The sequence below is a fragment of the Protopterus annectens genome, chromosome 8.part0, assembly GCF_019279795.1.
Source record: "Protopterus annectens isolate FY-2018-M chromosome 8.part0, PAN1.0, whole genome shotgun sequence".
In the NCBI taxonomy this organism is placed as follows: Eukaryota; Metazoa; Chordata; order Ceratodontiformes; family Protopteridae; genus Protopterus; species Protopterus annectens.
Window position 1 is genome coordinate 504,323,600 of NC_056741.1, and position 27,281 is coordinate 504,350,880.

The 27,281-nt window shown below is 38.2% G+C and overlaps 1 protein-coding gene across 1 annotated transcript in view; it reads left to right on the top strand.

The window, feature by feature from the left end:
- LOC122808282 (melatonin receptor type 1C-like) overlaps positions 1-27,281 on the top strand; it is a 132,458-nt gene that overhangs the window by 43,894 nt on the left and 61,283 nt on the right. The window contains exon 3 of the mRNA XM_044079245.1: positions 2,417-2,524. Within this exon, the coding sequence (XP_043935180.1) occupies positions 2,417-2,524 (108 nt within the window). The remainder of the gene's footprint in view (positions 1-2,416; positions 2,525-27,281) is intronic.

Genomic DNA, 27,281 nt, shown 5'->3' on the forward strand with positions numbered 1-27,281 from the left:
GACTGGTTAGCTACACAGACATTGGGCAAGGGATGGGGAGGGTTTTTCTGACTCCCCACATTCTGTCTACAGTTAAAGAGAAGATTTTGAAAGGGGAGTGTGTTGAAGTTTTTGAAATGATAGATGCAGAAGGCATTCAGTGGTTGGTGGAGTTGGCATCAGCAAACAGCAAAGTTCTGTTGGCTGTCTTAGTGGTGTTAGGGAGGTGGAGGAGGGTATGTAGGGATAACTGAATAGTAGGATTTGTTTATTATATGGCAATTTTGTTTGAGAAAGATGTGTCTTTGGTGTTACCACTATTGGGTTATTTTCTCAACATATGTTTGAGGCCTGGGAATGCCTGGTTATGGTTATAGTATGACAAGAGGTTTCAGAAGCTGAAAGCACTGGATCACTCTCTTCATTGAGAGGTTCATCATCCAGATATTTGGCTGGCTACTATGATGGATAGTTTTGCAGGGAATGCTAGAGGGGAATGGTAGAAGGAGAAAGCAGAAGAATTTCTTGGGATTTTAATGTTATTTTTATTTGTTCATATGTAGGTTGTGAGTTTTCTCATCCTTGACTGAAGTGTGGGAGAAATCATTCAGTGGTTCAGTGTGGGCAGCAAGACGTTAATACAATGACTTCTAGCTTATTTTCAGTTGAGGGGGGATTTTACCCTTTCCATGGGTTGCAGAACATTAGAGGTAGATGCAATTTTTGAGCATTATAGGGTGGGGTGTTGTTTATGAGGTCTAGAGGAAGAGTTGGTGTTGCATTATCCCATTAAGCTGAAAGTACTACAGTGTATACTCTAGTGATTTCCTGATGCTTCTCTTAAAGATGAATCGAGGGTGGTGAGAGATGGGGTGATTTGTAAGAATTTGTGATTCATAAGGGGTAAGAAGGATATTCTGCTGGGTTTGGTAGAGAAAGTGTGACATGCAGGTAGGTTGTTGGGGCCCTTTCACAGCCTTTCCTTTTAGAGTATTAAAGTCTCTGCGCTAGGTTTGGTCCTGAAGAAAGAAAATGGGGAATTTGGGTTGATTCACCATTTGTTGGACCTAGTAGGGAGTTTGGTGAATGATTTCATTTCGATTGAGAATGCTAAAGTTAGTTATGCATCTCTGGATGATGCTGTGATGGTTATCTAGGGGTTTAAGCATCCACTGTTAGTGAAGTTGGATACCGAATTTGCTTTTTGCCTGTTGCCATTGAGAGATGAAGAGTGGCCATTACTGACTATCGTAGTAGGGGGCACATTTTATTTCAATAAGGCTATGCCAATTGGTTGCTCTGTAGCCTGTGCAAATGTTGAGAAATTCAGTACAGTTCTTCATTGGATGTGGCAGCAGAGGGAGGGTATGTAGAGGACTTTGCATTATTTAAATGATTTTTTGTTAGAGGCAGAAGGATTTGAGGGACCATATGAATGTTTGCAAGAATTTCTGGGGATGTGTGATGAGTTATGGTTTCCATTGGCCTGGCATAAGTTGGAAGGCCTGGACAAAGCTTTGGATTTTTGGGACTGTTAGTGGACACAGGATGTTGGCTGTTTTGCTTACCTATGCATAAGACAGACAGATAGAAGGAGAAGATTCAGGCAATGGTGTGTAACATTAAGGTACACATTTGGATGGTCATGGAACATTTAGGGTTTTTAAATTTTGCATGTCAGGCTGTCCATCCAGGATGTACCTTCTGCAGGTCAGTGGCCTTTTTTACTGGAAAGGGGAAAGAATAAACACCATTAGGTTAAGATTAGCGAGATGGTACTTGCTGATTTGGCTCTTTGGTTTTCATTCTTGGAGTAGTTTAATGGGGTTTCTTTTTGGAAGGCAGATTGGGTTGGGCAGGCAGAGCTGCAACTGTGCACAGATGCAGCAGGAGGTATTGACATGGGGGCAGCTTTTTAGCTGAATGGTTTGCTGCTTAATGACCTCCAAACTGGACAAAGGAGTGGAAAATGGAGGTGGTGTTTCTGGAGTTAATGCCTCTTTGGGTAACATCAGTAGTCTGGAAGAAGAAACTGAGGGGGCTACAGAGGTCTAAAACATCAATTTGGGAAAGGTGCATTGACAGTTTTGAGAAAAGATAAGATTGCAGGGCTTTGTCAGGTAGGTTGGGCTGCAGGTCTCATGTGGACTCAGATAGGGGCTCCTCATAATTTGCTTTTCTGTTTAAGGAATGTGAGGATGGTAATGAGTAGTAGGTTTGTACAGGTAATAAGGAGGGCTCTTCGGTGTAGGGGTTTTCCAGCCGAGAGGTTTTCAGCCCATTCTTTCCGTATTAGGAAGTCTTCAGATTTAGCAAGGGAAGGCAGATCTATTAAGGTTATTAGAAGAGTGGGGAGTTGGTCCTCTATTGTCTATTTATCTTACATTAGATAATGGATTGAATTGCATTATGTTTTTTTTTTTTTTTTGTCTTGCAGGAAATCAGATTGTCATCTTGGGCCACTCCTATATCCACTGGATGGAGAAAAGGGCAGCAATTAGGAGAGATGAAAAGAATTTGGGATTATCTCAAAAAGGGTGATCAGGTAGTTGGCATGATATTCGAGGTCTTAGGTGGACTCAACTTATGTGTGAAGTTGAAGTGTTGCAGTTCAGGTTAATTTGTCCTCGGATATTGGTGATACACATAGTGGGGAATGACTTGGGAATAATTCCTAAAAAGCAGTTGATAGATCAGATAAAGGACAATTTGTGTATGTTGCAAGCATTATTTCCAGGCACATGTATAACATGGTCAGATGTAGTGCCACAACTGAGTTGGAGGATTATAGTTAGTTTTCAGGATTTGGAGCAGATGTGTTTGTCTGTTAATCATAGGTTGGCTTTACAGTTGGCAGCTTTGGGCATAGAACATCAGGATTTTGACAACAAAAAATTGGTTTGGTTTAGAGCTGATGGTGTGTATTTGAGTGATATTGGTCTGGATTTATTTACTGTACACGTGAGATACTTTTAGAGGGTATGATGAAAGTTTTTGGATAGAAGAGGGAAACAACCTGTGGTCAGATGGGTTGGTGGAGAAGAGTGACAGGATTGTCCTCTTCTTTCCCCTCTTGGTGATGGTGTTAATGTTACTGCTTTTCAGAATCAAATGAGCTGCAGAACACTGCTTGAAAAGAATAAGTGAGTGGAGTATGGATGCTGCTTATTTGGACAGGTTGAGTGAGTATATTGCCCTGATCTAAAAAGAATGTCATGTTTCAGTTATTTTGTTGCAGTTCTTGAATAAAGTTATTGGTTTCTGTTGAATTTAATAAAGGTCATCAAATGTCTGTTGATGTCAGTGTGCATTATTAAAGGGAGCCGGGATAAATGAAGTCTGGGACAAACTAATTTGTCCAGGACCATCTTTCAGGTTTAGTATAAGGGTAATGGGGGGGGGGTTGTGGATTGAAAGAAGGGTTAAATGTAGTGATAGGGATAAGTTAGTTAGACTGCGGATGATAAGGGTTTAATGGCATGGAGATTAGGAGGAAGTGAGGTAGATTTAGGGAGGGAGTTTTAAGTTTTGTTTTAGTGTAGTGCAGGAAGTAGTGTTACATTTTGGCATGAACTTTCAACCCTATCTCCATCTTTCTTTGTCATTCATTTGATTGGGTTAGCAAGTGTTTATGGGGTGTATAAAAGTGAAGAAGACGGATGAGATTGTTCTCGTTCTCCCCCCCCCCCGGTAATGATGTTACTGTTATTGAGTTCTGGGATCAAGCGAGCTGCAGGACACTACTTGATAAGAATAAGCAAGTGGAGTATGGACGCTGCTTATTTGGACAAGGTGAGTGGATAAGTTGCCCTGATGGATGCTAAGAAGAATGTCATGTTTCACTTATGTTGTTGCACTTCTTGAATAAAGTTATTGGTTTCTGTTGAATTTAATATAGGTCATCAAATGTCTGTTGGTGTCAGTGTGCATTATTAAAGGGGGCTGGGACAATAATAGATAAATAGATGTCATCAAACATTTAAACAATAATGTATTACTATTTGTAATCAGCCGTTTACTGTAATAAACTATCACATCTTATGCCATCCCTATTAAACATAGGGTTTGTTTCTTTCTCTGTTTTGTATATGAAAACTTCAAGTTTAATTATAAGATACTCATGACATATTAATATCATGCTTCTAATAAAAAGGTTGCCAATGTCAAATATATCTTCAAATCATTATTAATGTAATGCTTCCATGAAACATCTTAATATGTACATTCAAATATAGTTTTCAAGAAATGTACTCAAGAATATATCACAGTACATGCAGCATTATTTTGTTTTCCTTATTAAATGATAAAGAGTAACACTTCTGGCAGATCTTAATGTAAATATAACATTCATCAAATATTTGGTTTACATGTTTTGCATAGTTTTCTTATTTGTCTTATGTAACAAACAATATTACTTTATATAACAGAAATGGTATGTCCATATGCTTATTTTTCATTTAAAAACAGATATAAAAAACTAATTATCTAGAAAGAGAAAAAATAAACTTTTAGTAACCTACTATAGCATAGTGAATTATATTATTAAGGTACAGTGTCTTAACAGTACAATATAACTTAGATTTTAATTTAATTTAAGTTAGCCATAAACCAAAGTTTAAGTGTCTTATTGTATTTCCCATTCACAATCTTATGCTTTCTTTCACTTTGTTCATCTGGGAACATAGCGACATTTGAGATAATGCATTATTCATAGGCTCCACCTATTATTTAAATTAACCATCTAAAGCTGTCCACCAATCAAAATCATGAGCTGTTAACAGTCCTGATTCACTGCATGAGTGGGAAACTTTACAAAGCTCAAGCTGTTACATGAGAAACTTCAAGTATTTAAGTACTAGAGATAAAAAAAACATACTTGTTTTTTTCTGAATATATCTTGTAACCAGACAACATGTTTCTCTAATTCTCTGACAGTGTTTCATCTCACTATCAATACTAAGGAACACACATAACAAATATATAAGGAGAGATTATTTTTATCTATTCCAAGCATCACAGACCCTTCATTTGCAGACTATAACATGAAATATATCCACAGAGAATGGAATTATCCCCCTCCCCCAAAAACTAACACATAGCAATTCATCTGGTAAGGCTCAACAGCTACACAGTACCAAAGCCCATGCACTAATAAGGTAAACAACTTTCAGATTATACTATTAGTAATGACATATCTCTCAACTATTTTTGATTTTGACTCAGATTTTACCTCTGTCCCTCTTAATCCCTCCTAAAACTGGTGACCTTTGGTGAAAAGGAGGTGAATTTTACTTAATAAATAATGACAATAATTAAGAGTTATATACTTCTTTTACTTCAGAAAATGTATATTAATTCACATTCTCTTTTTCTGTCAATGTCTTGAGTTAATAGTATTAATATTTTAAATGTGTGTTTTTTTCTGGATTTGTCCCTGATTCTGTTGCAATTTGTCCCTCATTAGTTGAGAGCTGTGTGCAATGGTAAAACAACTCCTCAAATGTTACACTGAATTATAGCCAGGCAGGGCTACATCTACATTCATAAAAAAGGGTGTCTATTTATCCTCTTGTAAGGCATTTTTCACTGTTAATTCTTTTAAAACATGAAATGCCACTTGAAACATAAGCCCCTTTCAAGTAAATAATTTTCCATTTATGAGACTAAGACAAATTAGAGAATTAAATATGTAAACCAATGTAATCAAACTCATTGCAACTACAAGTGACACACAGACACAAATCATGCATTAGCTTAATGGTAACTAATTGTGAATGCAACACCACTCTGTGACATTTGGTATAGGGGCTATATGCTTCTTTTAAATAAGGATTGAGGCTAAAAAAGACCTAATCATATTTTGGCTATAACATATCAAGAAAGTATTGGTTGTTTATAAAATAGGCAAGCATAACATAAAAAGGTTAGATTACCTTGTAATAGCAGACTTCTTGTTGATTTTCTAACTTCTGTTTATGTTATAGATGAGTAGGAGATCTTTTCCAGTATTGTTTAAAAATATGAAGATAAAGAATAGACATATTTGCATAAGGAGAAAAGCAATCTTAGTACATTTTATTTTCTTTATATATAAATTAAGAAACTAGTCATTGTCTCTTAATTTCTTTTTCTTTTCATTTACCTTCCATCCATTTTTCTCTGCTTGTCTCTTTAAGGTTATACCGGACCAATCTATACATTTTGTTTGTTCTAATATTTTTTCCTTTTTAGATATGAGAACGCACAATGTGGGGTCCAGATCTTCAAAGAGATTAGTTTCATCTGAAAGGAAAATCTTTAATCTGGCAGGAAACAACAGTTTTACTTTTATTCATTTTTTTATTGAGTTTTCTAATGAGGGGAAGAAATTGTTTTCTTTTGGATATTACTGATGCAGAACAATCATTGTCAAAATGAATGTTACATCTATCTATTTTGAGTGGTGATTTAGCCCAGGCAGCCTTAAGAACAAGTTTCTTATCTTGAGAGGAAAAAAAAATTAACAATAATAGACTTCGAAGTGTAGCTTTAAGATGCAGGAGTAACTAAGGATCTATGTGCTCTTTCTATTCTGAATGAAATTGCTTCTGGTAAGCCTAAAATTTTAGGGAACCAGGATGACAAATGAAGATTCATATTATTACCTTCAGTTCTTTTAGGTAATGCAAATATATGGATGTTATTCCTGTGAGGTCTGTTTTTGAGGTCAGCAATTTTGGCTAGGAGAAGGGTATTTTGCTTTAACATGAACTCAATATTATTTTCATCCTCATTCAGTCTTCCTTCTTTGTGATATAAAGAATCTTCAATACCTGATATCTGGGTCTTATGCAGCTGCAGAGCTTTGTTGATTTGTTCCACTTTTGGAACAGTTCTGTTTAAAAATCGTCAATTTTGTTGTCCAGTTTATCTATTTTAAGTGATAATTCTTGAATGTTAGTACTGAATGAATCTATTTTTTAAATACAGAACCTTGAAAATTTACCTGTGTATGGCTCATTATAAGGCTGGATACAGTGATGAATATTTCCCCTGATGAATTTGACAGGAAAATAATGGAATATGTAAAAAGTCCTTGATACAATCTTCAAGCACTGCAAGACTTATCAAGATTCACTCAATTAAGTTGTTTAGAATTGTTTATAAATATAATATCTTATAAGAAATATATATATAGAAGCAGAACAGGAGAAAGGTACTGCACCGATGTCTCATCCTGTGATTGTAGCTGTTGAGCTCTTAGTGTAGTACTTTGCACTTTACTGGAATAGCACAGCTTGCTCAGCTGCCAACAGGGTCACAGTAGGAGGGATGTTTGTTGTGCTTAACAGAGTGATAAAACTTGGTTATATTCACATGATTTTCTTTATTTCTACCCTCTGTTTACAGGAAGTGGAAGGTGTTGATCAAGACAGTCCTATAAGATAGAGGTATCTATGGGCATGCAATCTATGGTTGCCATAGTTTTCTTAGAGTGCAATCTCACACTGACATGAACAATTGGGACCCTTAGCCTTTTTGCATGCATTTCTAGGCATACATCCATATTTATTTAATACAAACTTATTTTTTTCCTTTTCTGCAGGTATAATTACTAGATAATGTGGTGTTTGATGAAGGTTGCTCTTTTCTTATTGCTCTCCTGCTTTTTATGGCAGGATGTTAGTAAAATACTTGGAACATTTATCTGATTCTTACTATCATTCTCCTCATGTTCCTTTCCTTCCATTTTTATGGTCTGACCTTGTGGATCCTGCCATGAAAGTCAACCTTTCCCTGGCTCTTGCATTACCTAAAGGTAATGTCAGGTAAGGGTAATGTTTTGTTAATGTAACTGAGCTGTTTTTTTTTTTTTTTTTTACAGACTAGGTTCTTATAGTATTTCAAGTGAAAGCTATAATTTAATGATATTAGTCAGGAGATACTTTTGTCTTTATCAACCTGATAACTGTCCTGACCACCAAAATGCCCTCCACTGCTACTGCCTTACAAGAGATTTAATATCTGGGAATCAATCTCTTCTCAAAACACCCAGATCTACAAACACTGCAGGGGATTCATTCTATGCATATTATGTTGCAAAATCTGGAATACCATCTCCTTCTACCTTAGGGTCATACTCAGACATCATAATTTCAAACTCAATGTCAAAGTACACCTCTCCAAGTCTAGTTCATAGGTTCATATGTTCATAGGATGATACTACGCTGTTGGAACAGATGCTCTTATAAGCCTAGTCAAGAATTTCACCCATGCTCTCACAAAGTCAGCACCTGTTTTCCCTGTCCAGCATGGATACAGGTGGGTCCCAGGCGTATATTTTCTATTTCCTATTCAGTTGTCCAGGTTCCTCTTAAAGAGGGCTAATGAAGTACTCTGTTTGACATGGAGAGGGAGTCTATTCCACAGATGGGGGAGTCACTGGGACATAAATCTATTTTGTCAACAAGTTCTATTATTGTCACAGACCAGGTTGAGACCTTGTGTGTTGGTTGTGCAAGTGGAGTTTGACTTACAGATATTCAGCAACTCCATCAAGGCTGAGTCTGAGACGGCCTTGTATGCCACACACAGGTCACCTCTGAACACAGTGGCAATGTGGTTGGTGAAGGCGAGGGTGCAGTTGACTTGGGTGCCCATATCTCTTTTGGCCCCTTTAGCATTCAGTGGGCTCCCATCGACATGGTAATTAGTGGGAAGTGAGTGTTTTCCAAAGGGAATGATAACGCATTTTTTGGCATTAAGCTAAAGGCCATGTTTCCGACACCAGACATTGGTCTCAGTAAGGCCCTTTTGTAGGATGTCGGCATCAGTTGGGGAGTTAAGAATTACTCTAAGTTTGTAGACATCAGTGAACTTGGTCAGCCAGAGTCCTTCTGTGTTGGCCTGGACTTCTTAGAAGTAGATGCCAAACAGGAGAGGGCCCTGGGCCGAACCCTGTGGGACTCCACTCATGACTGGTAGACAGCAACTGTCACTCTGTAGCTCCTGTCTGTGAGCCAGTTTGCAACCCACCTGGTGATATAAGGACTGATGCCTAGTTTGGTGAGTTTATCAATGATACCCAAGTGGGGAATGTTATCAAAGGCCTTGGCCAGGTTGAGGTAAGCTGTAAGCACTGCCTTACTCTCATCCACAGCCTTGGTGATTGCCTCAAAGAAGTCAACCAGATTCAGCAGGCAGCATCTCCCTTTGACAAAGCTGAGCTGTGTGGGGTCAAGAGTTTGGAGATTGCCTATATCTTTGTTAATCAGGTCTAATCAACAATTCCCATAACCTACCTTTCCTCACAGTTCGACCTCCCCTTCAATTTCCCTCACTTATCTCGTCTGCTAAAATATACTAAACAACAAACTGTTCAAAATACTGTCAACTCACTATTTGCCCCTTCCACTTTCCACCTCAATCCCTGATTTAATGCTTTCATGTTCTTACTATCTTCTTTCTTTCAAAAACACTGCTCTTGAATATATTTTCTCCTCCTCTCACCAGTAATGCTCTTCTGCTATCATTACCAGCTATTACACATACATAATGCTTTGTTTCAGATTTTTTCTACTGTTAGCTATATGAAACATACTTCTATCTGTAAAATGCTCTTATTCTATGGCATTCTAGACTGAGTACAGGGACAGGGCTTTTAACATATCTGTATAAGATAGGTTTTTGTGACCCTGGATTTTCCCAGTCAGGAACCTCTGTCGTGTCTCCAACTGCTGCATGTGCTTGGCAAGGTACATGCCAAAGGGGGCATTGTACTTGATAATGGGTATGATAAGGGAGGAGTACAGGGATGTTATGATATCCTTGTTCCTGGATCAAATACCCTTACTTATGAGGTGGGCCATCTAGAAAGTCTTCCATACAACAGAGGCAACATGTTGGTCAAAATTCAGTTTATCATCTTCTATGCATATGAATAATTATACTTAATTTGTTTTTATTTTCATCCCGGGTCATGCCTGAAAAGGGTTAGTTGAATTCACTTACCATGTAAACCAAACGTAAATAAATAAATATATGCATACATAAACGCATAGATATGATGGACGAATTTCATGACTGGCTTTCTCATACCATATTTTTGCAGCATGTACAAAATATTATCTTAGTTCATGAGATGCTCTCTTTCTGCCTTCCCAGTAATCACCAAATTGCCAAAATATGCAGTTGGATTTAGATTCTTAAATAAGTTTTCCATTAAACTCAGAAAAATAGCTGGTGCAAAACTAAAACCTATATACAGGTTATTATTCACTAAAAAGCCTCTCTCTGCATTTTAACTACCACATACATTTTAGAATTATCAAGTTAGGCTTCTTGATAAGCTATAAAATTAAGCAATACAGCTTTGCATACGACATAATGAAAACAAAACGTAACAAAGTGAGACAAATCAGGTTTGAAATAATATAAAGAAGACAAACATAATAACAGCAGCAGAAGTGATGCATTCGGTAATAGAAAACAAAATACATTTCTTTTACCAGGTGTATAAGAAGAGGTAATAAGTGGTTGACTAATCAGTAGATATTACAGATAAAACATCCTTAGGAACTGATAACGAAAGAATTAATAATACATAACATACATTATTGATACCTTTACGTGGTAAGAATAAGTCATTATTTGGGCCTAAATCTGAACCTTTGACAATTAAAAAAATTGCTAACAAAGAAAGCATATATTTTGACTATCATACTTGTCTTTTCAAACATAATTAATTCTGAAATATCATTTATTATACATAGCTTTTCTTACCCCTTCTTAATAGACAGTCACAATTATCCTTGTACATTTATCCACTCAGTAGGTAAATGTCTACTCTTAGTAAACCAAATAACTGTCTGACCTTCTTGGGAAACTCCAATTTCTCATAAGAATCAGGTCAGTACTTCATTCTAGAAAACTGATGATTGGTGCATCAGCATTGTGACATCATGAGCCATCGTAAATTCCACAAGTGGCATTCTATGCAGAGCTTTTAGTAACCTGAGTGGAAAAAAAGCTTAGGAAGGTGTGTTCTTGCATTACCCTACTGCTGGATACGATTAAACTCTCAAGTTTCAGTTTCCCAAGGTTCAACTCATCAATGAGCAGAGCTGCTCCATAAGAAATCACTGGTGGTGAGTTGAGTTGGTGGGACCATGGAGCTTGTATATATAAGTTCAGGGGTGAGACAAAACACTCAAAAAGTTTTTTTTTTTTTTTACTTATTTTTCATAGGTTCATAGGTTCATAGATGTGTACTAGGCTAATGACCCTGTAGCCTTTGCATGTCTAGCCCAGAAACTGCCCTGGCACCGTGCCACCCGATGTTAGTTCATAGTGCCTCTATCTAGTTGGGCAACAGGAGTGATTCCTGGGGTGAAATTTCTGTTACACATCCACTCATTGAGATTTCTTTTGAAGAGGGGCCAAAGAGGTTGTCTGCTTGACATGAATGGGAAGCTTATTCCAGTTTATGGGTAGTCTCTCTTTGAAGAACCTGTCCCTCTAGCATGTTCTGTTGATTGTTCTAATGAGGTTGTGATCTCTGGAGTGTGTGGTGCGGGGGGACTGGGATTTCTTCACTTGTAGCATTTCAAGTTGGGCTGGGTCAGACATGGCTTTGTAAGTCAAGCAGAGATCACCTTTAAGTAGATGATAAGAGACTGAGAACAGCTGAAGTTTCTTGAGTCTGTCCATGTAGGACATGTGTTTAAGGCCTAGGATCCTTTTGGTGAGGTACTTTTGTGGCCTCTCCAGCTGTTGTAGGTGTCTAGTCAGGTACATGCCAAATGGGGCATTATATTCAATGACCAGTCTAATGAGGGATGAGTAGAGAGGGATAATGACCTCTTTCTTCCTGGTTGCAAAACCTTTGGTTATGAGCTGTGCCACATAGATGGATTTTCTGACCACAGTGACAATGTGTTTTGTGAAGGCGAGGTTGCTGTTGACTTGGGTGCCCATATCTCTTATGGGCCCTTCAGCATCCAGTGGGCTCCCATCGACATGGTAATTAGTAGGAACTGAGTTTTTTTCCAAAGGGAATGATAACGCATATTTTGGCATTAAGCTTAAGGTCATGGTTCAGACACCAGTCATTGGACTCAGTAAGACCCTTTTGTAGAATGTTGGCATCACTTGGGGAGTGAATAATTACTCCTAGCTTGCAGACATTAGTGAACTTGGTCAGCCAGAGTCCTTCTGTGTTGGCCTGGACTTCTTAGAAGTAGATGCCAAACAGGAGAGGACCCAGGACAGAGCCCTGTGGGATTCCACTCATGACTGTTAGACAGCAACTTTCACTCTGTGGGTCCTGTCTGTAAGCCAGTTTGCAACTCACCTGGTGATATAAGGATTGATGTTTAGTTTGGTGAGTTTATCAATGATACCCAAGTGGGGAATGGTATCAAAGACCTTGGCCAAGTTGATGTTGGATGTATGCACTGCCTTACCATCATCCACAGCCTTGCTGACTGCCTCAAAGAAGTCAGCCAGGTTCAACAGGCAGTATCTCCCCTTGACAAAGCCGAACTGTGTGGGGTCAAGAGTTTGGAGATTGCCTATATATTTTTAATCTGGTCTAGTCAACAATTCCCATAACCTACCTTTCCTCACAGTTTGACCTCCCCTTCAACCTCCCTCACTTATCTCTTCTGCTAAAATATACTAAACAACAAACTGTTCAAAATACTGTTAACTCACTATTTGCCCCTTCCACATTCCACCTCAATCCCTGACTTAATGCTTTCAATATTCTTCCTATCTTCTTTCTCTCAAAAACACTGCTCTTGAATATATTTTCTCCTCCTCTCCCCAGTAATGCTCTTCTGCTACCATTACCAGTTATTATACATACATAATTCTTTGTTTCAGATTTGTTCTACTGTTAGCCATATGAAACATATCTGTATGCATCTGTAAAATGCTCTTAATATATTGCATTCTCTGAAAATATAATAAACTGTGAAACTTTTCTGTATGGGACTGATAAAAAGAGGTATGCTAGTCATCCCAGTCAGATTTTCCTGGAAATCAAATACTATCTATGTAGCTATATCTATATCTATCTATCTCGATATATATAGACAGATAAATAGATATAGATATATGGATCTACTTTGCATGCTAGAAATCCCACATACTAGAATGTTATTTTTACGAGACGAAAGTAACGAAAACTAAAATCCTGAATATTGCATTTTTCCCAGGGCATATAAACACTTGCCCAAAACTTCATGAAAACACACAGTAGTATCTGAAACCCGCCTAGGTGGTGGGCTACACTCCCCCACCCCTAACTATATATGCCAACTCTGGGGTCGCACTACAGTGATGAAAAGTGCATATTTCCCCATGTTGGACAAGTGTTTACTTGCCCTGGGAAACACTGCATGGTTCGGGATTTCAGTTTTCATTATTTTTGTTTTGCAAAAATAAAGTTTGAGTATATGGGCTCTTAACCAAGCAAAGTAGATTTTATATATATATATATATATATATATATATATATATATATATATATATATATATATATATATTTATTTATTTATTTATTTATTTATTTATATAGGAACGCTACAAAATAGCCCAAAATCCTGAGACCAAAATCTCGAAAGTTCAAAATAATGAAAACTCAAAATAAAGAAAACACACAGGATACCAACACTAACTATATTCCAGCACAAGTGCATACAGAAACAAATAAAACACAAGCCATATTACTCTTTTCCAAGAATAAGCAGGGGGCAAGCTCCCCTGCACCCCCCATGTGTGGGGCTGTGCCACCCCCCCACACGCCCTGATACTTAAATGTATAAACTATGAGATTGCACTTAGTGTAGTGAAGTGCAGTCTCGGAATTGATATATTTAAGTAGCAGGGGGGTGGGGGGTGTAGGGGGGCTTGCCCCCTTGTGTATAATTGAAGGATAATATGTTTCTGCATGTACTTGTGCTGGAACATTGTAAGTGTTGGTATCCTGTGTGTTTTCAGTATTTTGAGTTTTCAGTATTTTGAACTTTCGAGATTTTGGTCTCAGGATTTTGGACTTCAGGATTTTGGGCTTTCAGGGTTCTGTAGCACTTTATATATATATATATATATATATATATATATATATATATATATATAGAGAGAGAGAGAGAGATAGATAGATAGGATGAAAGTGAATTCTAGAAGGCTCAGGATTGAAAAATCGGCATTTAAAATGCCACGCTTCTCTCTCCTTAAACCTTCTTTTGGAAGGGAGGCAAGATCCCTTGTAACCTCCAACACGACCCCAAGCCCACCACATGACCTGAACTTATATATGCCAATTCTCATAGCCATACCTTAGAAAAAAGGGAACATTCCAAGAAATAGCATCTCGGACTTAGTATATATAAATCAGTTCTTGGAGCCATTCAGTCTCCACAATTCGGAACTCACTCTTGCAGATCCCTACATTTCAAATGGTTACCTTTTAAGATTAAGGTATGCAAATTTAAATGAGGACTTCAGATGGTAGCTTAAACTATATTGTTTCCTAAAAGGAACACATGCTAACATAGTTCCATCTTTGCTTAAATAGCTGCATAGTGTATTCCCGTCTAGACATTGTTAGTTTCATTCACAGGACATAGTTTTAGTCCATAGACTACTACTGAACAATGCTACATTAGAATGAAGGGGTACATTTGTCAGCTTAACCATACCAATGGAAATGGCCAGTAGTTGGCCAGGCATGTGAACATATCAGGTAAAGAATTTTTTACGGTATTACCTTGGAATGTATGGGTATTCTCACATCCATCACAGGGCTGGAATTCATCAAATAATTAAGAGAGTTGAGACGCCCATTGTGTTCCTCAAAGAAAAAAAACTTAAGGTTTGAGAGAAACACAACCTGAACACAAGGGGATAGTAGGATGATATTCAGAAATGAGAAGCTGGGGGAGGCAAAAAGGGTTTGTTATTATGCTTCATAAATCAATAGTAGTGGTTACCAGTAGGATTATGGTCAGTGGATCTGGTAGGTGATTGATATGGGAGGGAAGTATTAACAGAAAACTTTGGGCAATGGGAACATATGTGCCCCAAATAATGATGATGTGGCAAGATACCACCAGCATTGACAAATTCCATGCATTAGTAAGGGATTTTAACCTTACTTTAAATAATCAAGAAGATAGGCTGTACAATAAGGAATGGCACAACAGCAGTAGCCATAAACTTCTATGACCTCTAATGGTTTGTTGGAGACAAACCAAGGGTGATGCTACCATTATCTTCTAGAGACCTTGCCCACTGGGGTAGCAGAACAGATTTAATGTTGATACAAAACATCATATGTGTAAACCTGGTTATTCATGAAATCCTCCATTCTTTTCATGCACCCATCACATTACAGGTTTATTTAAACACCAGTAAAACAAAAATTAGGACTTGGAGATGAACTTACCTCCACCAGAAATGTATTAGGGAGGAACTTTGCTCATTAGTTAGAAATGCTCTAGAGAATAACCAAAGATAAAATATATTAAAGGGACTAGAAGTGGGGATTTGATGGAAACAGAGGGACACAACTGAAGGATGATAGAGCATGCAATAAAAGAAGATCCTGGTCTATGAAGGAGATCCAAGTTAAAATGGCTATAGAAAAGGAAGCCAAACACTTAAAAGATATAGAAATGCATCTGCATATAGAAATGCCTATGTTAGAAGTCTTGTAGAGTGAAGCTGAACTCAGAAGAACTGCTTCATACATGAAAGGGTAATATATCTATAAGGAGTAAGAGGATGTTAGGTAGGCCTTCTTTGAGTTTTATACTGCCCTTTATAGAGCTAGCCAAATGGCAAACCCAGCAAGATGGAGGATGCTAGCTGCTATGAACAGACCCTTTACTCATAGAATCTCAAGATCATCTGGGTCATCACTAAACTGAAAGCAAATAAAGCCCCATGACCTGATGGGTTCTCCTCAAAGTTTTGCAAATGGGTGACTGGGGGGTGAATTTGTGGGTAGCTCTATGGAAGTTTCCAACTCCTGGGGCAGCAATGCAGAGCCTGACCCTTTTTCAAATCAGGCATTATATCTGTCATCTCAAAAAAGAATGAGGGCACATAGGCCACAGATGACTAAATGCCCATACCTCTCATCAATATGGATGCAAAAATGCTAGTGAAAGTGCTTGCTGGTAGGCTTGACATTCTACACCCATTCCTAATCCATGATTGTTAAAATGGATTTATAAAAGGGAGGAATACAACAAAGCCAACCTCATGCTACTGAAGTCAGAAGTGAGAAACTTCACAGCTCCCATGCAGACGGGATCTGGAAGTTTGACTGCAGAATCCTACACTAAGGCACTGTACAAGCACATCCACTTGTGCATGAATCGTGCCATCCCAAATAGAACCAAGATGCTCTTCTCCAAAAAAAGGAAGCCAATCTGGTGGTCCCCTGCTATACACAAACTATACAACAGAAGGAAAAAACTGTTGCAGAAAAGAGGAAAATCCCAGGATGCAAAAATCTCCATCACCAGCCTCAGTAAGAAGCTGAGATCCCTAATAAAATTGCCAAAGATTCCAAAAACAACCACAAGGCATTCTATAGTTATGTCAAGAATCTAAATGGCAATGCTCAGATCTGCTCTGAACTACAACAGAATGGCATTAAATATACTGATCCCAAGGATATTGCCAATATCCTGGCAGATCGATTTAGTGCCAACTTTACTCCCCTCTCACCCCCTAAACGGCCCATCTCAATACCAAAAGATTGCCAAATTCTGATAATCACCGCCACACAGGTAGAAACAGCACTCTCCAAAGCTAAGAATACAGCATCCATGGAACCAGATGACATCCCAGGCTGTGTACTACATGAACTACAAAATGAACTGGCACCCCACCTAAGTGTCATGTTTAATCATAGCCTCACCTCAGGCTTCATGCCCACTGAGTGGCACACAGCTACAGTTATCCCACAGCACAAGGGAGGATCCACCTTGGATCCCGGGAACTACCGTCCCATCAGTCTGACAAGCCTGATCTGCAAGGGCATGGAACGCATTATCATGGAACTTATAAACAAAGACATTGGCAACCTCCAGACACTGGACCCCACCCAGTTTGGGATTGTGAAGGGCCAATCTTGTCTCCTGAATCTGATTGACTTCTTCGAGTCGGTCACCAGAGCTGTGGAGGAGGGTAAGGAGGTCCACACAGCCTATCTGGACCTCGCCAAGGTCTTCAACACCATCATCCACTCTGGAATCATAGATAAACTTACTAAGCTGGGCATAAATCCCTACATCAATCAATGGGTTGCCAACTGGCTTACTGACAGAACCCACACTGTAAAAGTAGCCGACTCCAATTCCAGCTCCAGACAAGTGACAAGTGGAGTACCTGAGGGTTCAGTCCTGGGACCACTCTTGTTTGGCATCTACTTCTCTGAAGTACAGGCCAACACTAAGGGACTCTGGCTAACAAAGTTTGCAGATGGCTGATAACTGGCAGCCATTATTTAATCCCCAAATGATGTGGATATTCTACAAAAGGCCTTACAGAAACAGATGCCTGGTGCCGGAGCCATGGGCTCAAGCTTAATGCCAAGAAATGTATAGTCATCCCCTTTGGAAAAAAAACATGTACCCATGAACTACCACATAGGTGGCAGGACACTAAACATCAAAAGTGTGATGAGAGACTTAGGGGCACAAGTGGACAGTGGTCTCACTTTCGATAACCACATTGCCACAACAGTCAAGAAATCCTTCTACGTGGCACACCTCATCACTAAGGGCTTTTTATCTAGAAAAAAGGAGGTCATTGTCCCACTGTACTCATCCCTCCTTTGACCCATTATAAAGTATAATTCCCCATTTGGTATGTACCTCACAAGACATCTGCAACAGCTGGAAAGGCCACAGAAACACCTCACTAAAAGAATCACAGGCCTAAAGCAGGTGCCATATGCTGAGCGTCTAAAAAAACTCCAGCTATACTCTGTGACATATCGTCTATTCAGAGGCGATCTCTGCTTAACATACAAGGCCATGTCAAACCCTGAGCTGTTGGACATGCTCCACTTAAAGAAATCCCAATCCCTAAGAGCCACACGCTCCAGGTATCTAAACCTTATCATCACAATGAACAAAACATGCTGGAGGGATAGGTTCCTGACCCAGAGACTCCCCATACTCTGGAACAGACTGCTCATACATGTCAAGCAGAGCACCTCCTTGGTCCTCTTCAAAAGGAACCTTGATGTTTGGATGGGAGATAGGAAATTCACCCCGGTGATCATGTCAGTCACCCTGCTAGACAGGGGCCCAGAGAAGTAAATATTGTGGGAAAAAAATTCCACGGAATTGTCAAGGCTAGGCTTGCATAGGCCTTAGGGCTGATAGCCTAGTACCAACCTATGTACCTATGAAGATAATTGGTGGGCAATACTGAAATCCCTGGGGGACTTTGGAGGGAACGTAATAACGCTGGTATGGTGTATCTTGACATAGCTAATGCTTTTGACTCAGCTAGCTAGTATTTTTTTATATGATATACTGTGATAATCATTTTGTCATGTGGGTGAAAGCCTAATGTAAAATTATCCCCTCCTTTAATGTAGTGGTGAAGTGATGGTTGCCAGTATTCGGTTAGACAGACCGAGGCACTAGGCAATGTTGCATGTTATCCCTCCAGGTCATTTTTTTTTTTGGTTATGAAGGAGATGGTAACCAGACCAAGGCTGTACCTAACAGAATTGGAATGTTTGAATGCGATTAGAAGCTTGTTTATATTATTTAGGGATGATTGTATACTGTTAAGTAGTAACATCCATAGGGTTATTAATGGCATATTGAATATCATTTCGACTTTTGCAAAGGTTTCTGGCTTTTACTGCAATATTAACAAAGTCAGCCCTGATATACTGCCCTGACCAAGTTGGGGATAAATCACCAGGGACATTACCAGAGGTCAGTAGATGCCAATACCTGTGTCTTATATTAACTATCTCTGTTAAATCTATATTAGATGAAAACTTCTGTGAATTGCTAACTAAAGTTAAAGAGCTTAGTCTCAATCTGGAATAATTATTATGGTACTGAGCAAGAATCAGGCCATAAAATCCATGATAATGCCTCATGTTATATATGTGCATCAGAACCTATCTGTCCCAGCTAGACACCCAGTCTGGAAAATAATACAAGAATTTATCAGCAATGTCATTCTAGTTGATGGAATCCTCCTCTTTAAGCTATTGCCCACAAGGGTTTGGAGGTAAGGGACTCCCACATCTGCTTCATATTAGCAGCAAGCACAGTTGTGTGAATGGTGAAAGCAGTGGCCATCAAAGAACCAAATGTAGTCTTGCTTCTAAACTGACACCTTAGTTAGATTTACAAAGCTTGTCTTATGAGAAATGTGTTGTCTGGGGATTTGGAATGGGGAAGTGGCCCCAGTAGCCTTTTGTGGACCCATCCCTTGGTTAGGAAATGTGTTTGTGTAAAAGACAGAGAATTTTTTGAAAACAGTATTGGGATAGTTTGGGACGAAAAACTGCCTCATCTCAAAGACACACATTTGGTAAGGTTCTCAGACTTCTGTGAATCCTTCAAATTAAGAGATTAAGACTGGCTAATATATTATATGGTAGAGGTATATTCTCTAAGTTGAAAGGTCTTGTATGAATATTCCTTGGGAGAAAAGGAGGAAAAATAAAAAGGGTACCATAAGTATGACATACAGAGACCTGTGGAATAGGTAGTCACTGGCACTAACAAAGTTAATGGAGGGCAGATGGAGGCAGCAGGAGAGGACTTTGATGTTAGAAAAGGAACAGGCTAGTGCCTTGAATGTTCCTGCATATCTGTGTCATTTGCCTCAATATCAGCAATTTAGAATTCTGTTTAGATGGTTTATTGCACCTGCCCCTCAAGCTCAAGCCAACAAAACCACAAATAGGGATTGCTAGATGAATCAGCAGCCTAATGTGTATAATTTCCTTATATTTTCAGAGTCCCTTAATATCCGAATCTTTTGGCTTTGGATCCAAAAGATACTGGATAATGCATCTGGAGCAGCTTTAGATGAGGAGTTGAAATGTGAAGTGTTTGGCGTCTTCCCTTCAGCTAGGAAAAGTAAAAACATGGAACTTAAAAGTGGAATTGGTACTAGCCATTGTGGTAAAGCTTTTTTCTTTTTTCTTTACAAAGCCATAGGAAACAGCCATTTCTTTCCCTCCTGCACAGTTTGACCAGTTTCTGATACACAGGAGCCGAGTAAGATTTTGTACTCCCACAAAGATGCATTCTTCTCCCCTTGCATTTTTAATAAATGGAAGACTCCTTTTGATAGCCTTCACCTTCTCATTTGAGTATCTACAATTTTCTGATAAGCAAGCCTGTTGTATTTTAAATCTTAATAATCAGGATTCCTCCATCTGTTATTACAATTTAATGATAATTAAGTTTGCTGTAAAGATATACCAATCTCTATTTCATAATAGCTGGGCTTATATGTAGTGTTCCTTGTTATGCATGGTTCAAAAACCACAGATTAACACTCAGTGTAAAGAAATGCATTATATTGCTCTTTGGGAAAGCATCCACCCAAGCTAATCACTTCATCAATAAAATACCACTCTAAGAGTTGACCAGATAGTCAGGGATCTGGGATCATATGTAGACAGGAATCTGGCATTTGACCAAAATGTAGCTAAGCTAGTAAGAAAATTATTTTAGGTCATCCAGCTCACAAACAAGAAAGGATATGGAATCCAGGGCTAAGGAGGTAATAATACCACTCTGCTCCACCCTTATAAGACCAATCATTGAGTGCAATGCCCCCTTTGCCATGTACCTAGCCAGGCACTTGTAACAGTTGAAATGTCTTCAAATGTTCCTCATTAGGAGAACCCAGGATATGAATACCCTGTCCTACACAGATCCCCTTAAGGTCCAATCTCTGTACTCAACCTCCTACAGGTTACTGAGCTATGCCTTGCATATAAAGTGTTCTTAGATCCATTTCTGATACATCTCTTTCACATCCAGAAGACTAACAACACCAGAAACACTAGATACAAGGTCCTAAACATTGTCTGCAGCATAAACACAGCCCACTGGAGTGATTAATATGTGTCTTAAAGGATGCCCCCACTCTGTGGAATAAGCTCCCCATCTATGTGAAGCTGAGTTCATCTATGACTCTCTTCAAAAGAAACCTTGATCATTGAATGAGATATTGTAAATTTACCCGAGGCCTGGCCTTCATATCTTTGACGGACAGAGGTTGACAGTAAATAAATTAATCCCCAGTAATATACCCTCCCCCACATATAACCTTTATTTACTTCTTTGCTAACATACCCCACCATAAAGGCCTCCAAGGAACTCTGGGACAAATTTGGGTTGGGTTGCAAGGCTAGGCTTGTAAAAACCCTGGTGGTCATTAGCTTTAGTATGAACCTATTAAACTATGAACCTATAAGGTCATAATTTGCAAGGTGTTTACTAGTCGGTGACACAAGTGCTAGTTATACCAGCAGAGTGGGGAGCTAAGACAGTGGATATAAACTTTGCTGCATTGCAGAGTTGTATTGTTGTTGTAATGAAGGTACTTTCTGTTGGAAATTTAAATGTTAATTTTTAAATGTCAATGAAACAGGCATCCTCATCCTTTCTTTTTCTTTTTCTATTTTTTCCTTTTCTTTTTTTTGGGGGGTGGGGGGTGGCTTTTTTTCACCATGCAGGAAAGTGACTCCCAACATGAGTGAATTTTTAGTTAGTTTACATTATTCTGCCATTTCTTGTTGTTATTATTGGTTGAGGTATGCATTACTGTATGTAATGTTATATCAGATTAAAATATGTCATACACGATGTTGACTAATGATGGTGTTAGATCATGAGCAAATGCTTGCATATGAGCTCGGTGCTCAGTTGTTATGATAATGAGATCTTCTAGATGCAACGGAAGCTCCTGACAGTTACAGCTGGTGCTACTGGGTCTAGTTCTTGACTCAAGGTCCTATGTTAAGATATGGCTATGATATTTTGTTAGGGGACACATTGTGTCTAACCTATTTGTTTATCATGCATGTGTCAGCAATGCATGCCTTGTCAGTCTTCACTAGTGTGCAGACATTGGCTGATATGGAAGTCATGTGGGCGACCATGATCTATATAAGGATCATCATAGCACTGGCCCTGACCCCCCCCCTCCCCATTCCCATGTACCAGGGAATTTCCTCACTTGTACCCTTCAACAGTCTAATCAGCTTACCTCACTCTCAGTGCAACAGCTTGGCCTGAGCTATTTCATGGCACATTTACTGCTGTACTGTTTTACAGGCAAGGCCTTGACTATCACCGGGGCCAGCTGTGATTGATCTCTTCACCTGGTAGCTTTGTGTGTAGGCTGCACAATGTGTAATATAACCTCAAATATTGTTGTATTCAAATGCAAAAGGTGTTGAGCTATTAGGTGAATCTCCACCCCCTTTTTTTCTGGGAATGGTACGTATGTCCTCATTATCTACTATGTGTGAACCTGTGTCACTGATTATGGAGATATCTCCCTGTTTGTGTGGAAGGGGACCTACCATTAAACTTTGGGACTGTGCACCACTGTCCAAAAACTGTGCCCTGACTGTGACAGTAATGTCCTCATTGTCGACAGCCTTTCTGCTGTCACCAGCACCTTATTGTGGTACACCATAACATGTGACTCTTACTGTGGTACACCATGACATGTGATCATTTCTTATGCTGTTCCTGTGAACAAATAAATATTTGAGTAATTCATCATGCTTAAAACATCTGAAATTATCATGATGTCCATATGTACCATGTGTTGTCTGCTCCTGTAGTGTTACTACTAATAAGAATGAAGAATCTGATCCAAGAAACATTTCAAATGTGTATGCATACGTTCACTATATTAAGCTATACATGCACTATTACAGCAAAGTGCATGGCAAAACTAATCTTCTGTGACAACTGTGTGTAGTGATGAAAGCATAGCAAACTGCTGGTATCCACCTCATCTCTTTCATTATAGGTGTCCCCTCATATGGATAGCAAGCAGTCTTCCTTAGGTTTTAAACGTTGGGCAGTGCTCAATTGCATTCTGCCTTACCTTACTCCTGGCAGAGGACATTATTTCATTAACTGTCTTTCTGAACTATGTTAAGGTGCAGTTCTTTCCCCATATTACACTGATGTCAACAATACTTGGTTCCATGCCTTAACTTGCTTTATCATTTCCAAAATAACATTTTCTGGATCTCTTAAAGTGCATCACTTTGCATATGATTAACCAGTAGTGGAGTTGCCGGTTCTGCACCTTGTTCCCTGATGCTGTAACATGATTTCCATAAAACAACAATTTCAGGAATTACTGCTCTCATCCACCATGAGACAGACTGGTGAACCACTTGTAATACTAATATTAAGCAGTAGAAGAAACTTGACTTAGCTGATATTAATTATGTTTCACCATTTCCATTGCATGTGAATTTTCTCTCTCTCTCTCTCTCTCTCTCTCTCTCTCTGCCTAATCCTCTCTCTCTCTCTCTCTCTCTCTCTCTCTCTCTCTCCCTTTTTTCTTTTGAACATTTTTTTGGATTAGGAGAGACACTGTAAAGTGAAGTGCGGGCATACTTCAGAGGGGAGAAGGAAAACCTGTCCTGCTTGATGAGTGATGGTTTACTTCACGATATGTAACAAATATTTCCTGCAGCTTTATCCTATGCATTGTCATTCCCAGCTACCAGAAAGATTAATAAATTGATGGATTATTTTTTTAGTAGACTACAGAATAGAAGAAAAAATTAGCCATTAATGTCAATACACTTTACATGTAAATATTTACAACACAAGTTTCACCTTAACAGCACTTCAGAAGCTATCCCTGAAGATTTCTCAGTAAACAGCATTGCAGCATCTGGAGTACCATGATTATGTTTCAAAGTCAGTAAAATATATATATATAGAGCAATGAACATATTATGTGCCCGGGACATGGATTCTAAGAAATTCAGCTTGAGTGTGGAACCTTGGCATTCATGTTGAGAACACATAATGATTCCTTACTATTGAAGACCTAACCATAATTCTTTGCAGTGTATGGAAATTTATTTACATCATTTACTACTAGGTAGTAAAAAATACGATTGCAGAAACAAAAAATGGGTTACACTGTATTTGAAAGCCGGTAAGGAAGTGGGGAAGCAAATTGCATCCTTTTGTATTCCCTGCCTAAGGGAAGCAGTTTAATTCAAAAGACTGGATGTGCTTTAATAGGCAACAGAAAGAAACACAAGTTAAAAAAGCTGTTTCATGTCCTCCTCCTGTTGATGCTGCTGTTTACTGGCCACTGCTGTCAGACTTTAGTGCTAAAGCAATGATAATGGTGCCTAGGGAATGCTTAACAATTGCTAAGTACCCTTCTAAGCATTGTTAAGGTTGGGTCTCACTATAAAAAAGCATTAAATGAGCAAGTTAATGAACTGTTTTTAGAGTGTAATCATGGTGCTCCATGCATCACAAAACTTATTAAGCATACCCCAAGCATAAGGTCTGATATTAACAGGACTTAGATGGGCATAACCAAAACTTGTTAAGCATCTTAAAGGACTGTTAAGATTAGGTTTTGTCTTAGGGACTAGCAGCAGACTGTTGAATGATAAAGAAGAGTGGCAGAAGATAAAACAGGTCTTAAAAGCTGTTACAGTATCACTCTGTCACACTTATAAAGTGTGACAGAACAAAGTGTGTTAACAACCCATAAAGCTGTTACATCTATAGACAGGAACTTCACTGCTGCCTACTGGGCCAAAGGGCTTGAATGCCAATAAAGCAATTTGTACTCCTATACTTTTTTGTATCTAGTAATACATGGAGAGATAATTGTTCAGGCACTACAAGCAAAAAAAAAAAAAAAAGAAGAATATATGATTGTGTCACCAATCATAACCTTTTATTATGTATTCTTGACATGGATGCTAAGATTAACTTCTCAAGAAATGTCATGGCATCTATTTCTCATACACATAATAAGCTTGTTAAGACTGGATACCAAATCATAATCTTCTGTTTTATTATTATTATTTATTTTAACATTATTTTACCAGGATAAATCCAACTGGACACAAAGTGTCTGTTTTCAGTGGAGTCCTGGGATGAAAACCTCCAGGGAAGTTAATAGAGTACATACATGGTTTAGATAACAATAAAAAACTGGTATACAAGGTAAGAGAAACAAAGAAGTACAAGAACAATTTTGTAAAACAATTAAGATACTCAAACAATAAGATATTCAGGAGTAGAACCCTTATTTGCAATATTTACAAAAAAAGTAAACTTATTTATTCTACTCTAATCTCAGTAACATAAAATCTACCAAGGAAAGCTCAGAACATAAAATCTACCAGTAGTTCTTTAGCGTAAAAAAAAATAATAATTATTTGCTTTCATCCACACTTAGACATTTACATAGGACTCTAGCCATTCCTGGAGTTTATAACTGTAAAACTGAAGGAATTGTCTATATTGAAGTATGTTTAGAATGTGACTGTTTTTATATAGGGATGTCTGTTTGTTCAGATGAAGTCTGTGGTGGATGAAAGTGAATAAAATGTTTTTTACACTAAAGGACCACTAGTATTTTATTTTTGAGCTTGCCTTGGTAGATTTTGTGTTACTTAGTGCTCTTTCTTTCTACCTATTTGTTTTGGGTATTTGGTTTGCTTTTAAGTGGTTTGCCACCCTACTGATGGCTTACTCAGACTGAGATTCATTGTTGGATTTCTATACATCCAACTCCTGGAGATATTGAGAATATTATGATGGCTAGCCTGGTTCGGACTGTTAATGAGATGCAGAAGATTCTCTTAAGCATTGATTGAACAAAACAGTTTTGGGCATACAGTTAAGAATGATTCTTTGAGTTTGGACGAAGATGATCAAGTTTCTATAATTGAGAACTGTGACTACCCAAACTTTGATAAAGGTGAGACATTTAATTTTAAAGACATTAATAGCATTCTCAACACTATTTATAACCCGTTTACTTTAACAGGGTCTTGGGCTGAAGAAGAGGATACTAAGATTGAAGTTAAGAACATTTTAGTTGTCCTGAAAAAACATATTAAGAAATATCGGACATTCGTAACTGAAAATAAATATTTTGATAAATGCATAGAATTACAGACAGTTCCTAAAGGTTTATGCCTTTTTAAATATCTGAACGATGTAACTCACTAGGATCCTTTTTTTCAATATTTTTGGTTCATTTTTTCAACAATGCTGGTCTTGAGCTAATCAGAATTCTGACTGAACATAATAAAAAAGGATTGTAGAAGTCCATCAGGAGATCCTTAAAGTGGACCATTTATTTGTTGCAACATCTCCTATTCAAAACACCAGCCCTGATAATCGATTATAATAATATGCTTCACATAACTGATCGCTTTGAAAAGATAGTGATTAATCGGAAAGCCCCAACAATTAATGAGGGACATTGATGCATACAAAAATCAGATTACTTATTCTCATTTTGCAACTAAGGAGAAGAAATGTGATGATGTTAATGGCATTGATGGGTCCACCGTAAGGAAAGTCTATGAGAGAACCACTTCATTTCAGCATATGGTATCAGAAGGACAGTCAGATGCAAGTTTGAATGAGGGGTGTGACGTCAATGTAGATAGGGTGCTAGCAGTCTTTGAAGAGGGATCCTCAGTTAAAGCAACTGCAAAATCTTCTAATTTTGATAAATTACCATTATACACCCATAATCGGACAAGTATTCATGGAGTTCCTTTGGAATCTTGTCCAAAAGATTTGTTTCAAACTAGGGGAGAACACAATGGGACTATATGAAGAATGTTAACGAGGGGAAGGAGCAAAACAAACTATACAGGGAAACTTAGTAAGTAGAGTCATTAAAATATTTAATTTGTCTACTAGGACTTTTTCTGATGAACAGTTAAATGTTTTTAAACTGGGACGTAATTTTGTACCTACCAGGAGGTTTGATTTAAGTAAAACGGTTTTAGAATTAAAAATGTTTAGTCACAAATTAAACTTAAAATATGTTTTAGTAATGTTGATTCTTTTGTTAGCAATTTAAAAAGTGCACTTTAAATCCTGTACTAAATAATACGCTGAAAGTCTTTGAAAAAAACATGTGAGAATGACCTGAGGGATTTATTTAAAGGTAGACATAAGATAAAGTCTTTTAATTTTTGTTGCGCTTTAAATGAACTACGTAGGATGTTTGACTTTAGGTTTATATAAGCTGATAAGGGTGGTGGA